This window comes from Musca autumnalis, unplaced genomic scaffold, assembly GCF_047663935.1.
Source record: "Musca autumnalis isolate F117 unplaced genomic scaffold, ASM4766393v1 scaffold_5, whole genome shotgun sequence".
NCBI lineage: Eukaryota > Metazoa > Arthropoda > Insecta > Diptera > Muscidae > Musca > Musca autumnalis.
Window position 1 is genome coordinate 46,314,562 of NW_027412088.1, and position 14,220 is coordinate 46,328,781.

Consider the following 14,220-nt stretch of genomic DNA (forward strand, 5'->3'; position numbering starts at 1 on the left):
GGAAAGCAATAATCGATTTTTCGACTTTCCGATTTTGGCCTTAAACTAAAAATGCGATTTTCCTGTCTGGCGATTATTTCACTTGTCATAAAACTCGACTTTTTCATAACCCTAGAAAATCGATTATTCGTCGATTTTCGAGTTTTCTTTTGAAAATGTAAAACCGCCAAGTCAGCCATCAATGGGCAAACTCAAAGATCGATCACAAGATAATCGATTATGCGATTTTCCCTCCAGCCAAAAGTCGACGACGATTTTTAGACTTTAACTGCAAAAAGTCGACTTGTCGATTAATCTTGACTTTCGATTAATCGATTCGATTACCTATCCCTACCGTCAACCATGCCATGCTATTCAAGGATATAGGAATGACTTACCTCCAGTCGTGTTTGAAACGTTGTATAATCAGTTATATGTATGTGTCGACGCCAGTCGTTTGAGAAATTCAGAAATAAGAAATCGAAGTGTGAAACAGGGAATGTTTGAAGGCGGGGTGATATCTCGGGAACTGTTATACCTCTACCTTTCTGAAATTCCACACCATCCAGACGGCATAGATATTGTAATGTATACGAATACGGATGTATACCATCTTGTCGTCGGATCCTATTGTCGACGACATATGTATGTGACAGGTTAAATACATAAATAGCTGACTAAGTGCATTTCTTCCATCTGAGTAATATGGAAATACCCACCGCTAAATCTACTGCCACAATGTTCACCACCTGAACGACTGAAACCAGGCTCCGCCTGATTATATTAGTCGATGGTGTCCTCGTTCGATAGCATGTTTAATTTGTCCACCCAAGCCACATCTATCACTAACCTTGTTGACCTCTTACAAAACAATAGGCCGGTCTGTGGTATGCTATGCGGTGCCAGTGTAATATGCAAATGTTAGAGCTACACAGTGCAATAATATTCATATCAACGGAATTTTGCGTCCTGAGGACTGCAACAGGGTGCCTCCTCCTGACACCAGTGGACCATTTTAATGAGGAGACGACGATTTTAGCGGTGCATCAGCAAAACAAGATGTTGTCGATGCAGTATCTGATTGGTTGTTATCGCCGTGAGCATCCCTGCCACACTCAGGCACTACATCTAGAGAGAGAGAGAGAGAGAGAGGTCCAAAGCTACAAACGAGAACTTCTAGATCAAGGAGCCTATCAGGCAGGCTTGAATAGCATTCGCACTGATTCACTTTAGTGCGCAGGCACTACAAATGTACAGTGACAAATAGACTCAAAAAACAAGATCTGCTTTTGGTCGTCTAAGCAAGACCGGGAGAACCACTCTTAATCTCCTAAATCGCCACCATCACTGTTCTATCACACGTCATGCTCAGGTTGAGTCCTCGACTAATATATGTGGAGATGGCGTACAGAGCTGTTGTCGTGCTGTGCTGCTTACGGAACCCATGCTGATGATCGGCAAAGGGATTGCTATTTCTGACGCTGGGGAAGATTCTAGCTTCAGGGATGCTTGCTACGGGCGACAAAAGACAAATCGATCTCTAATATTCACTTTTGCTGTCATCCTTGCCTGGCTTCAGTAGCGGAACCGCCCTGCCCATTTTCCAGACTTCGGGAACGATGTGGGTATGGGTGAGAGATGCTCTACTCCCGGCACATCCAGCTGTTTCAGCATTACTATGGAGTTTCCATCAGCTCCCAATGCTTTGGATGATTTAGTTTTTCTGATGACATTCGCAATCATCCGTTGTTGTTGTTGTAGCAGCTTCTACAAGTACATGTAAATCTTTATTTTATTGATTCGGCTCTGCCTCCAGATCCAAGTTCAGAAAGGAAGCCACCTGAATAGGATTAGTTCACAGAGAGAGAGGAGTTAAGTCAGTCGTGTTGGCTGGGCAGTTAAACAGGTGCTGCGTAGTATGCGGACCGGTGCCACATGCTGGGCAGATATTCCGCGTGCCATCAATCCTGGCCCAATAAGAATTGAGGCGGCTGCACCAACCAGATCTAAGTTGTGCTAACACGACTCTCCTTTGTCTTGGCAGCTGTTGTTCTTCCACTGCCACGGGTGGAGGATGATTCACACTGTAGGCTGCCAGAGGCTCTGCAACCTCATCAGTATGAATGTCTCTTAAACCTGCCTGGAATGCACGTTGATCTAGAGGTTATCTTTTTATATCTTTGGACCTCTCTCTCTAGATCTCTATAATCCTCCCTAACTCGCCTGGGGGGTTCACCAGATGGTGATTTGGGTGGTCTTACCTATAGCATCCAAGCAAGTACTGCATTGTCAACATCCTGTTGTGACGACGCACAGGAAGGATCTTTGTCTTCTCATGTAAATGGTCCACTGCAGACATGAGCTGACACCCTGTAGTTGTTCTCAGGGCAGCATTCTGACAGATTTTTAGTTTATCACATTGCGTATCATTTACGTTAGCAAACCACACTGGCGCCGCATAGCTTACCACAGAGCGACCTATCGCGTTGTATGTGGTTAACAAGGTTTTTTTATCCGCACCCCAATTGCTGCCGCCTAGTGACTTGAGGACCTTGTTTCTGTTTCTCAGCTTATCGCAGATAACTGTAGCATGCTGGGAAGACTTATACATGCTATCGAATGTGACCCCTAGGACTTTGGGGTAGTTTGTGGTCGGAATAATTGCACCGTCGACCTGCACATTCAGTGGAAGCTTCATTTGCGCCGTCCATGTGGTGAACAGTGTGGCTGTTGACTTAGTGGTGGATATTTTCATATTCCTCGCGTGAAAAAACTCTACAAGATCAATGAGATAGGCATTTAGCCTGTCACAAACGTTACCGATATTGGGACCTGACGCCATGAGTGTACAATCATCCGCGTACGTAATTAACTCAATGCCGTTGGGAGGGCGTGGAATTGCAGAGAGGTATAGGTTAAACAGTTCCGGAGATACCACCCCTCCTTGGGGAACTCCCTGCTTCACTCTACGGAGTTTGGACTTCCAGTCTCTGAATTCCACGTATGACTGGTGACCACACAAATAGTTGATGACCCAGCGTTTCAGACAAGACCGGAGGGTAGTATTCTCGATATTCTCGAACAGCCTACAATGGCTGACCGTATCAAACGCTTTGGTCACATCCAATGCTACCATCACTGTTCTGTAACATGGTTTGTCCTGGTTGAGTCCTCGTCCAATATATGTGGAAATGGCGTGCAGTGCTGTTGTGGTACTGTGCAGCTTCCGAAACCCCTGTTGATGATCTGCAACTGGATAACACATTCTGATGCTGTGGAGGAGTAATGCCCCGAGTATCTTTGCTACTGGTGATAGAAGTGAAATCGGCCTGTACGACTCACGTTTACTGGCATCTTTGCCAGGTTTCAGCAGCGGCACCACCCTGCCCATCTTCCAGGTATCGGGAACCATTAGGGTGGCTAGCGATAAGTTGAGGACCTTACTTAAATACTCGACTCCTTTGTCATCCAGCTGTTTTAGCATCACCATGGAAATTCCGTCAGGTCCAAGCACTTTGGATGACTTTGCGCCTCGGATAACATCTGCAACATCATCCATCGTAAATTGTGGCGGTTCTTACTCGGCTGGTAGAGATCGCAAACGACGCAAAACACTTCTCTTCGCCCGGTCGCTATAGGGGTGCTCGATAAATTGTCGGCAGAAATAGCCAGCGCACCTCTTCGGATCTGTCACAGCCACGCCGTTAAACGTGACAGATGCAATCATCCGTTGTAAATTTTGGTGGTTTATCGGCTTCAAAATAACTTGCTCACCTCTTCGGATCAGTCAGTGTAACGTCGCAAACGTGACTGAGGTCATATATTCCTCCTTTTCAGGGTTCCAGGGTGACTTAAACGTTGCCCACAATTCATTTATTCCGGCTCCAATGTTGCAACTCTTCAAATGATTTAATCACATGTTCCTTTTATGCTCACCGACCAACCTGTTAACTTCCAGTGTCAGCTCATTGACTCTAGGGTCACTGGGGTTGGCACGACGAAGTTCATCATGCTCATTAGCTAGATGCGCCCTTTCTTTCAGGAAAGGTCTATAGAAGCACCCTTTCTTTCAGGAAGGGTCTATAGAAGCGCCCTTTCTTTCAGGAAGGGTCTATAGAAGCACCCTTTCCTTCACGAAGGGTCTATAGAATCACCCTTTCTTTCACGAAAGCTCTATAGAAGCACCCATTCTTTCAGGGAGGGTCTATAGAAGCACCCTTTTTTTCAGGAAGGGTCTATAGAAGCAACATTCCATCCAGGAGGGGTCTATAGAAGCACCCTTTCTCTCAGGAAGGGTTTATAGAAGCGCTATTCCTTTCAGGAAGGGTCTATTGCAGCACCATTCTTTTCAGAAAGGGTCTATAGAAGCACCCTTTCTTTCAGGAAGGGTCTATAGAAGCACCCCTTCTTTCAGGAAGGTTTTATAGAAGAACCCTTTCTTTCAGGAAGGGTCTATAGAAGCACCCTTTCTTTCAGGAAGAGTCTATAGAAACACCCTTTCTTTCAGGAAGGGTCTATAGAAGCATCCTCTCTTTCAGGTAGGGTCTATAGAAGCACCCTTTCTCTCAGGAAGGGTTTATAGAAGCGCTATTCCTTTCAGGAAGGGTCTATTGCAGCACCATTCTTTTCAGAAAGGGTCTATAGAAGCACCCCTTCTTTCAGGAAGGCTTTAAAGAAGAACCCTTTCTTTCAGGAAGGGTCTATAGAAGCACCCTTTCTTTCAGGAAGGGTCTATAGAAGCACTCTTTCTTTCAGGAAAAGTCTATAGAAGGACCCGTTCTTTCAGGAAGAGACTATAGAAGCACGCTTTCTTTCAGGAAGGGTCTATAGAAGCACGCTTTCTTTCAGGAAGGGTCTATAGAAGCACATTTTCTTTCAGGAAGGGTCTATAGAAGCACGCTTTTTTCAGGAGGGCACTAAGAAGCCTCTTTCTTTCAGGAAGGCTCTATAGAAGCACCCCTTCTTTCAGGAAGGCTTTATAGAAGAACCCTTTCTTTCAGGAAGGCTTTATAGAAGAACCCTTTCTTTCAGAAAGCGTCTATAGAACCACCCTTTCTTTCAGAAAGCGTCTATAGAACCACCCTTTCTTTCAGGAAGGGTCCATAGAAGCACCACTCCTTTAAGGAAGGGTCTATAGAAGCACCATTCCTTTCAGGAAGAGTCTATAGAAGCACCATTTCTTTCAGGAAGGGTCTATAGAAGCACTCTTTCTTTCAGGAAGGGTCTATAGAAGCACCTTTTCTTTCAGGAAGGGTCTATAAAAGCACCCTTTCTTTCAGGAATGGTCTATAGAAGCACGTTTTTTTCAGGAGGGCACTATAGATGCACTCTTTCTTTCAGGAAGCGTCTATAGAACCACCTTTTCTTTCAGGAAGGGTTTATAGAAACCCGCTTTTTTCGGGAGGGCACTATAGGTGCCTCCTTCTTTCAGGATGTGTCTATAGAAGCATTCTTTCTGTCAGAAAGGGTCTAATGAAGCACCCTTTCTGTCAGAAAGGGTCTATAGAAGTCCCCTATATCGCAGTATTGCCTGCGCGGAAGTCATGCTCGAGGTCGTTTGGATGATATGTTATGTAATGTGAGGCAGAATCTTCACCACTGGTGGTGGGAGAATAATAGCTCTCTATAAGCTGAAGGTCGTGGGTTTGATTGCCCGGCCAGACAACATCAATTCAACGGTGGCAAAATACCCCTCAGTAATGTAGGCGACATTTGCTGAGTATTTCAGCCATACAAAACTTCTCTACAAAAGTTGTGTCTTAGACACGCCGTTCGGACTCGGCGATAAACTGTAGGTCCCATATCATTGAGCTAATATGAATCGGGGTGCACTCATTGATATGAGAGAAGTCTCCCTTGTCCCTTATGTGATGTTTGTGAACCAATTATATAATATCCGGAAGGTGCCGCCGCCTCAATTCATATTGGGTCCGGATTGATGGCACGATACCCAACACATGTAATGCATGTGGATTGGAACCGCTCGATACGCAGCATTTCTTTACCTGCCCGGCTAGCCCCACTCTCCTAGCTAGTAGGTCTCATAGCATTGAGCCAATATGTATCGGAGTGCACTCATTGATATGAGAGAAGATTCCCTTGCCCCTTCGGGGATGTTGTGGGAACATATGAATGTATGTATACTTCTCTTGATTGGGCGCCACCGTAGTGCAATGACATATCCGTGATCGATTCACAGGCAAGATATCATCACATTTGTTTCACAGCGTTGGTGGTCATCTAAAACTTCTCTACAAATGGAGTCTTAAGTCACGCCGTTCGTACTCGGCAATAAAAACTAGGTGCCATATCTGGTATCCTTTTTCGGATGATTGCTGGAACATATATGTACATACTTATCTCGATAGTGAACCGAATGTTCAACAAATCTGGTCCAAGTGGCAATCTTGAAATAGATACGTATAGAAGATATGTTTTTAGACTGTGCATGGTGTCTACCCCTTCAAAACGCCTAAAAATGTTCACTGGAAACTCCATTCCTTTGTCACCTACGAAAATGCTATTTATTCTTAAAACAAATGATTTTTATCAAACATTAAGGTCTATCACTCCTGCTGTTGTTTTAGTTTTTCTGTCGTAGTCTGAGGGTATATACCTATCGGCAAAACCAACTTAAACTTTCTAATTTGCTCCTTAATAAGTAATATTTTTTCTTTATTTCTTTTTCTACTTGCAGGTATTGGATTTATCCTTCAATCGCATTAAGAAGCTAAAACGCAGCTCATTCCAGCCATACAGAAGTGTCAAATATTTATTACTCTATGACAATATGATACAAACTGTGGAACCGGGTACATTTTCACACTTGACATCACTACAGGTAAGTGTCATTATTTTTTAGGTTCCAAAAAAACACGAACAACAACAACAAACAACTTAAGCAAATTGTAATGCAAAATGTAAATTAACAAATCAATGTAACGGTTAATTAAACAAAATAGACAATTGAATGGGAAAAAATGCACAAAAAAAAAAACAAAATATTAACAAATCAGCGGCAAACATGCAATTGTCACATTGATTGAGAGAAAAACAACTTACAACACGCCACATCAGGCTAATTATGACACTTCTTGTCAATCATCAGTGATTTTATTCTAACAGTTCACATGCTAATGATGAATGTTGAGTTCAATTAACTTTGATGTTAAATTGTTATAATATTTGTTGTTTTTTTGTTTTTGTAATTACAGGAAATTGATTTATCAAACAATGCCCTCTACACAATACCCCTGGAACTGTTCCAACTGCCATCGTTGAGAAATCTCTACGTAGATAGCAACAGATTAAAGGATTTAGAACGTGATCTTGAGGCTTTGGATAGACCGATTAAGGCACCATTGGAGTATTTAAATGTGGCAGATTGTGAACTAAATGACATACCTGATTTGGGTATATTACCACGTAGGTTTTATACGGTTTTAATATCGAATTTTTATTTCATTAATTTTGTATCTTTTCAGACCTTTGGCACATAAATGCCTCAATGAATCCCCTGCTGGATCTAAGCGTAGAACGTTTTGCAAATATGTGCAGATTAAAAAGTATCGATTTGACAAGGACGCAGCTGAGCGAATGCCAGTGCCAACAGACCAATAACCATTTAAGGGCACTGGCGGTAAAAACGAAATTTGTTCCGGTTTGTGTGGGTAAGTTGAAGGAAGAGAGTAGTAAATACATATTTATAGGAAATATAATATATGCAGGTCAGCCCACTTTCTTTCAGAAAGTGCCTATAGAAGCACCTTTTATTTCAGAAAGGGTCTATAGATGCAACCTTTCGTTCAGAGAGGGTCTATAGATGCACCCTTTTGTTCGGAGAGGGTCCATTGAAGCCCACTTTCTTTCAGAAAGGTCTAAGGAAACACCCTTTCTTTCACAAAGGGTCCAAGGTAGCACCCTTTCTTTAAGAAAGGGTCTAAAGAAGCACCCTTTCTTTTAGAAATGGTCTAAAGAAGCACCCTTTCTTTCAGAAAGGGTATATAGAAGCACTTTCAGAAAGAAAGGGTCTATAGAAGGCCACTTTCTTTCAGAAAGGGTCTATAGAAGCACTTTCAGAAAGAAAGGGTCTATAGAAGGCCACTTTCTTTCAGAAAGGGTCTACAGAAGCACCCTTTCTTTAAGAAGCTGAAGCCCACTTTCTTTCAGAAAGGGTCTACTGAAGCCCACTTTCTTTCAGAAAGGGTCTACTGAAGCCCACTTTCTTTTGAGAAAGTCTTTAAAAGCACCCTTTCTTTCAGAAAGGGTCTATAGAAGCACCCTTTATTTCAGAAATGTTCTATAGAATCACCCTTTACTTCAGAAAGGGTCTATATAAGCTTCCTTTCTTTCAGAAAGGGTCCAAAAAAACACCCTTTCTTATGTGAAATGTTCTAGAGAAGCACCCTTTCTTTTGAGAAAGAGTCTATAGAAACACCCTTTCTTCAAGAAAGGGTCTATAAAAGAACACTTTCTTTCAGAAAGGGTCTAATTGAAACCCACTTTCCTTTCGAAAGGGTCTACTTAAGCACCCTTTCTTCCAGAAATTGTCTTTGGAAGCACCCTTTCTTTCAGAAAGGGTCTTTGGAAGCACCCTTTCCTTTAGAAAGTGCCTTTGGAAGCACCCTTTCCTTTAGAAAGGGTCTTTGGAAGCACCCTTTCTTGTAGAAAGGGTCTTTGGAAGCACCCTTTCTTTCATAAAGGGTCTTTGGAAGCACCCTTTCCTTTAGAAAGGGTCTTTGGAAGCACTCTTTCTTTCAGAAAGGGTCTTTGGAAGCAACCTTTCTTTCAGAGAGGGTCTTTGGAAGTACCCTTTCTTTCAGAAAGGTTCTTTGGAAGCACCCTTTCTTTCAGAAAGGTTCTTTGGAAGCACCCTTTCCTTTAGAAAGGGTCTTTGGCAGCACCCTTTCCTTTAGAAAGGGTCTTTGGCAGCACCCTTTCCTTTAGAAAGGGTCTTTGGCAGCACCCTTTTCTTTAGAAAGGGTCATTGGCAGCACCCTTTCATTCAGAAAAGGTCTTTGGAAGCACCCTTTCTTTTAGAAAGGGTCTATAGAAGCACCCTTTCTTTTAGAAAGGGTCTATGGAAGCACCCTTTCTTTTAGAAAGGGTCTATAGAAGCACCCTTTCCTTTAGAAAGGGTCTATAGAAGCACCCTTTCTTTTAGAAAGGGTCTATAGAAGCACCCTTTCTTTTAGGAAGGGCCTATAGAAGCACTTTTTCTTTTAGAAAGGGTCTATAGAAGCACCCTTTCTTTTAGAAAGGGTCTATAGAAGCACCCTTTCCTTTAGAAAGGGTCTATAGAAGCACCCTTTCTTTTAGAAAGGGTCTATAGAAGCACCCTTTCTTTTAGGAAGGGCCTATAGAAGCACTTTTTCTTTTAGAAAGGGTCTATAGAAGCACCCTTTCTTTTAGAAAGGGTCTATAGAAGCACCCTTTCTTTTAGAAAGGGTTTATAGAAGCACCCTTTCTCTTAGAAAGGGTTTATAGAAGCACCCTTTCTTTTAGAAAGGGTCTATAGAAGCACCCTTTCTTTTAGAAAGGGTCTATAGAAGCACCCTTTCTTTTAGAAAGGGTCTATAGAAGCACCCTTTCTTTTAGAAAGGGTCTATAGAAGCACCCATTCTTTCAGAAATGGTATATAGAAGCACCCATTCTTTCAGAAATGGTATATAGAAGCACCCTATATTCAGAAAGGGTCAACAGAAGCACCCTATATTCAGAAAGGGTCAACAGAAGCATCCTTTCTTTCAGAAAGGGTCAACAGAAGCATCCTTTCTTTCAGAAAGGGTCTATAGAATCACCCTTTCTTTGAGAAAGGGTCTATAGAGGCACCCTTTCTTTGAGAAAGGGTCTATAGAAGCACCCTTTCTTTGAGAAAGGGTCTATAGAAGCACCCTTTCTTTGAGAAAGGGTCTATAGAAGCACCCTTTCTTTGAGAAAGGGTCTATAGAAGCACCCTTTCTTTGAGAAAGGGTCTATAGAAGCACCCTTTCTTTGAGAAAGGGTCTATAGAAGCACCCTTTCTTTGAGAAAGGGTCTATAGAAGCACCCTTTCTTTGAGAAAGGGTCTATAGAAGCACCCTTTCTTTGAAAAAGGGTCTATAGAAGCACCCTTTCTTTGGGAAAGGGTCTATAGAAGCACCCTTTCTTTGAGAAAGGGTCTATAGAAGCACCCGTTCTTTCAGAAAGGATCTATAGAAGCACACTTTTTGCAGAAAGGGTGTATAGAAGAACCCATTCTTTCAGAAAGGGTCTACAGGAGCACCCTTTCTTAAAGAAAGGGTATACAGGAGAACCCTTTCTTTAAGAAAGGGTCTACTGAAGCCCACTTTCTTTCAGGAAGGGCCTACTGAAGCCCACTTTCTTTCAGAATGGGTCTATTGAAGCCCACGTTCTTTCAGAAAGGGTCTATTGAACCACACTTTCTTTCAGAAAGGGCCTATTGAACCCCACTTTCTTTCAGAAAGGGTCTATTGAACCCAACTTTCTTTCAGAAAGGGCCTATAGATGCGCCTTTTCTTTCAGAATGGGCCTATAGAAGCACCCTTTCGTTCAAAAATGGCCTATAGATGCGCATTTTCTTTCAGAATGGGTCTATAGAAGCACCCTTTCTTTCAGAATGGGTCTATAGAAGCACCCTTTCGTTCAAAAATGGCCTATAGATGCGCATTTTCTTTCAGAATGGGTCTATAGAAGCACCCTTTCTTTCAGAAAGGTTCTGTAGAAGCACCCTTTCTTTCAGAAAGGTTCTATAGAAGCACCCTTTCTTTTGAGAAAGGTTCTATAGAAGCACCCTTTCTTTTGATAAAGGTTCTATAGAAGCCCACTTTCTTTCAGAAAGGGTCTATAGAAGCACCCTTTCTTTTGAGAAAGGGTCTATAGAAGCACCCTTTCTTTTGAGAAAGGGTCTATAGAAGCACCCTTTCTTTTGAGAAAGGGTCTATAGAAGCACCCTTTCTTTTGAGAAAGGGTCTATAGAAGCACCCTTTCTTTTGAGAAAGGTTTTATAGAAGCACCCTTTCTTTTGAGAAAGGTTTTATAGAAGCACCCTTTCTTTTGAGAAAGGTTTTATAGAAGCACCCTTTCTTTTGAGAAAGGTTCTATAGAAGCACCCTTTCTTTTGAGAAAGGTTCTATAGGAGCACCCTTTCTTTTGAGAAAGGTTCTTTAGAAGCACCCTTTCTTTTGAGAAAGGTTCTATAAAAGCACCCTTTCTTTGAGAAAGGTTCTATAAAAGCACCCTTTCTTTGAGAAAGGTTCTATAGAAGCACCCTTTCTTTTGAGAAAGGTTCTATAGAAGCACCCTTTCTTTGAGAAAGGTTCTATAGAAGCACCCTTTCTTTTGAGAAAGGTTCTATGGAAGCACCCTTTCTTTGAGAAAGGTTCTATAGAAGCACCCTTTCTTTGAGAAAGGTTCTATAGAAGCACCCTTTCTTTGAGAAAGTGTCTATAGAAGCACCTTTTCTTTCAGAAAGTGTCTATAGAAGCACCCTTTCTTTCAGAAAGTGTCTATAGAAGCACCCTTTCTTTCAGAAAGTGTCTATAGAAGCACCCTTTCTTTCAGAAAGTGTCTATAGAAGCACCCTTTCTTTCAGAAAGTGTCTATAGAAGCACCCTTTCTTTCAGAAAGTGTCTATAGAAGCACCCTTTCTTTCAGAAAGTGTCTATAGAAGCACCCTTTCTTTCAGAAAGTGTCTATAGAAGCACCCTTTCTTTAAGAAAGGGTCTACAGAAGCACCGTTTCTTTAAGAAAGGGTCTACTGAAGCCTACTTTCTTTAAGAACGTGTCTATAGAAGCACCCTTTCTTTCAGAAAGGTTCTATAAAAGCACCCTTTCTTTGAGAAAGGTTCTATAGAAGCACTCTTTCTTTGAGAAAGGTTCTATAGAAGCACCCTTACTTTGAGAAAGGTTCTATAGAAGCAACCTTTCTTAGAGAAAGGGCCAATGAAGCAACCTTTCTTAGAGAAAGGGCCAATGAAGCAACCTTTCTTTCAGAAAGGGTCTACGGAAGCACCGTTTCTTTAAGAAAGGGTCTTCTGAAGCACTCTTTTTTCAGAAAGGGTCTACGGAAGCACCGTTTCTTTAAGAAAGGGTCTTCTGAAGCACTCTTTTTTCAGAAAGGGTCTACGGAAGCACCGTTTCTTTAAGAAAGGGTCTTCTGAAGCACTCTTTTTTCAGAAAAGGTCTATAGAAGCACCCTTTCTTTGAGAAAGGTTCTATAGAAGCACCCTTTCTTTCAGAAAGTATCTACTGAAGCACTCTTTCTTTAAAAAACGATTTACTGAAGCATTCTTTCTTTCTGAAAGTGTCTACTGTAGCATCCATTCTTTCAGAAAGCGTCTATAGAAGCGGCCATTCTTTTGAAAAATTTGTTTCAGAAGAACCTTTCACAATGAAAGGGAAAATTTTTCTTCATAGAAAACTCCCATAGTTTGCCGCTATGTTAAATATCTCCTCTATCTCCCCACCTTCAAAGTTCCGTTGTATTTAATATTTTAAAAATTTATTTTTTTTTTTTTTCAATTTAAATTATTTCATTATTTAATAAATCATATTTTTTATTACAATTTTTTCCGTAGAAACATTGGATCCCTCCATTTGCCCACTGCCATATAATTTTACCATAGATTCGGAAACATTTCACACATGCCAGACGTCATTGGCCAAAGCGGAAGCTCGTAACCTTTGGATATTTGTCGCCGGTTGTGGTGGCGGCATTCTGGTAGTGCTTTTATGTGAGTAATAAAAATAACCGATTAACGAAGGTGTAACTAATCGATTTTTTTCTATTATTTTTGTTTTGTTCTTTTCTTCCGCTGCACAGTGGTCTGGTATTGTATACATCGCAAACGCAAACGACGCAACAAGAAATTACGGGCTGCCGCAATGCATCGCAAAAGTTTGGTGATCTCACCGAAAAATGCCATCAACAAAAAGGAAATGGAATTCCATTGTAATCACAACGATGAACTGTTGTGCTGTGATACTGCCTAAGGACAAAAAAATATACAAACACACATACATCTAGAGAAATGAAATCAAATCACAAACTGCTTAGTTAAATAAGAAAAAAATTACAAAACATAAAACAATAACAAAGTGTGTCAATATGTGCCTCAAATATTTAGAAATAGTTTTAGTTGTAAACTATTTTATTTTTTATTCTAATTTATTTTGTTTTTTTATTTACAGTCTAACAAGAAAATGTTTTCAAAGGCTAATGTTTGTTTTTTTTTTATTAAAAAAAGTCTGTTAATTTTTGGCTTTAAATTTTAAAGAAAATCTTCCTAAAAGGAAGTCTTTAACTAACATTAAGACATTTCTTGATATTCTGTATATATTTTTGTATAAAAATTTAATTTTAATTTTAGGAGTATTACATTTTCAAAGTGCCACAAATTTGCAGGGTGATTCACGAAAAAATATGTACAATAAGTCTAGACTTGCTTTAGGCAATTTTCCTTGCGGCAATTGTCACTTTGTAGGTTAGAGAAGGTACTTTGTTATGTCCAACAAACTGACAGTTGCCCCAAGGAAAGTTAGCTAATTTGCTTTCGGACTAATGAAATTAAAAAAAAAAAAACAAAATTGGAACACCCTGCATTAAATCTAGAAAAATAAATAAAAATCTACAAAGTGATGCTTTATGCTACTGATGATGACAAATAATAGTTATTAGTTATTTAATAAGCTAATTGTAATAATTATTTATAAGCTAACTTGTCTGTATTATATAATGAAAAGAAATGCAACCCAAGAAAAAGCCAATCGCAAAGGTGCCTTATCGTAGCTAAGTTTCTATACAAAAATTTTTTTAGTTATATTATTTTTAGTATTTACTTAAGTTTAAAAAGTGACAAACCAAAACTACTACCACTACTACACATGTACATGAATACATACATTGTATTTTAATTTATCCTTTTTTTATGTTTAGTGAAATCCCCCCACCACCAATTACCACCATTTATTTTTTTAATAGAAAACTGAAAAAACGACTTAATAAATCAACTGAACAATATATTTTTTTACTTTAAAATTTCCCTCATTTCACTGGGGTTCAATGAGGTTCAATGAGGTGGGTCGGTCGGTGTAAGCACAAGTTGGTGGGTGGACATATTTACATATTCACAAAATGTCATGTCATTGCATAGTGAATATGTCATAAACAGTTCAATGTCCTTTTAATAATAACTATCCAGAATATTCTGTTAGGCAGAGGCGTGTGGTGTTAGAAGGAGG

The 14,220-nt window shown here is 40.5% G+C and overlaps 1 protein-coding gene across 1 annotated transcript in view; it reads left to right on the forward strand.

The window, feature by feature from the left end:
• Window positions 1-13,999, forward strand: part of Lapsyn (Leucine-rich repeat activity-regulated protein at synapses) — a 69,222-nt gene extending 55,223 nt beyond the window's left edge. The window contains exons 3-7 of the mRNA XM_073989168.1: window positions 6,677-6,820; window positions 7,194-7,404; window positions 7,464-7,649; window positions 12,558-12,713; window positions 12,803-13,999. Coding sequence (XP_073845269.1) covers window positions 6,677-6,820; window positions 7,194-7,404; window positions 7,464-7,649; window positions 12,558-12,713; window positions 12,803-12,972 — 867 coding nt within the window. The 3' untranslated portion in view covers window positions 12,973-13,999. The remainder of the gene's footprint in view (window positions 1-6,676; window positions 6,821-7,193; window positions 7,405-7,463; window positions 7,650-12,557; window positions 12,714-12,802) is intronic.
• The last annotated feature ends 221 nt before the right edge of the window (window positions 14,000-14,220 follow it).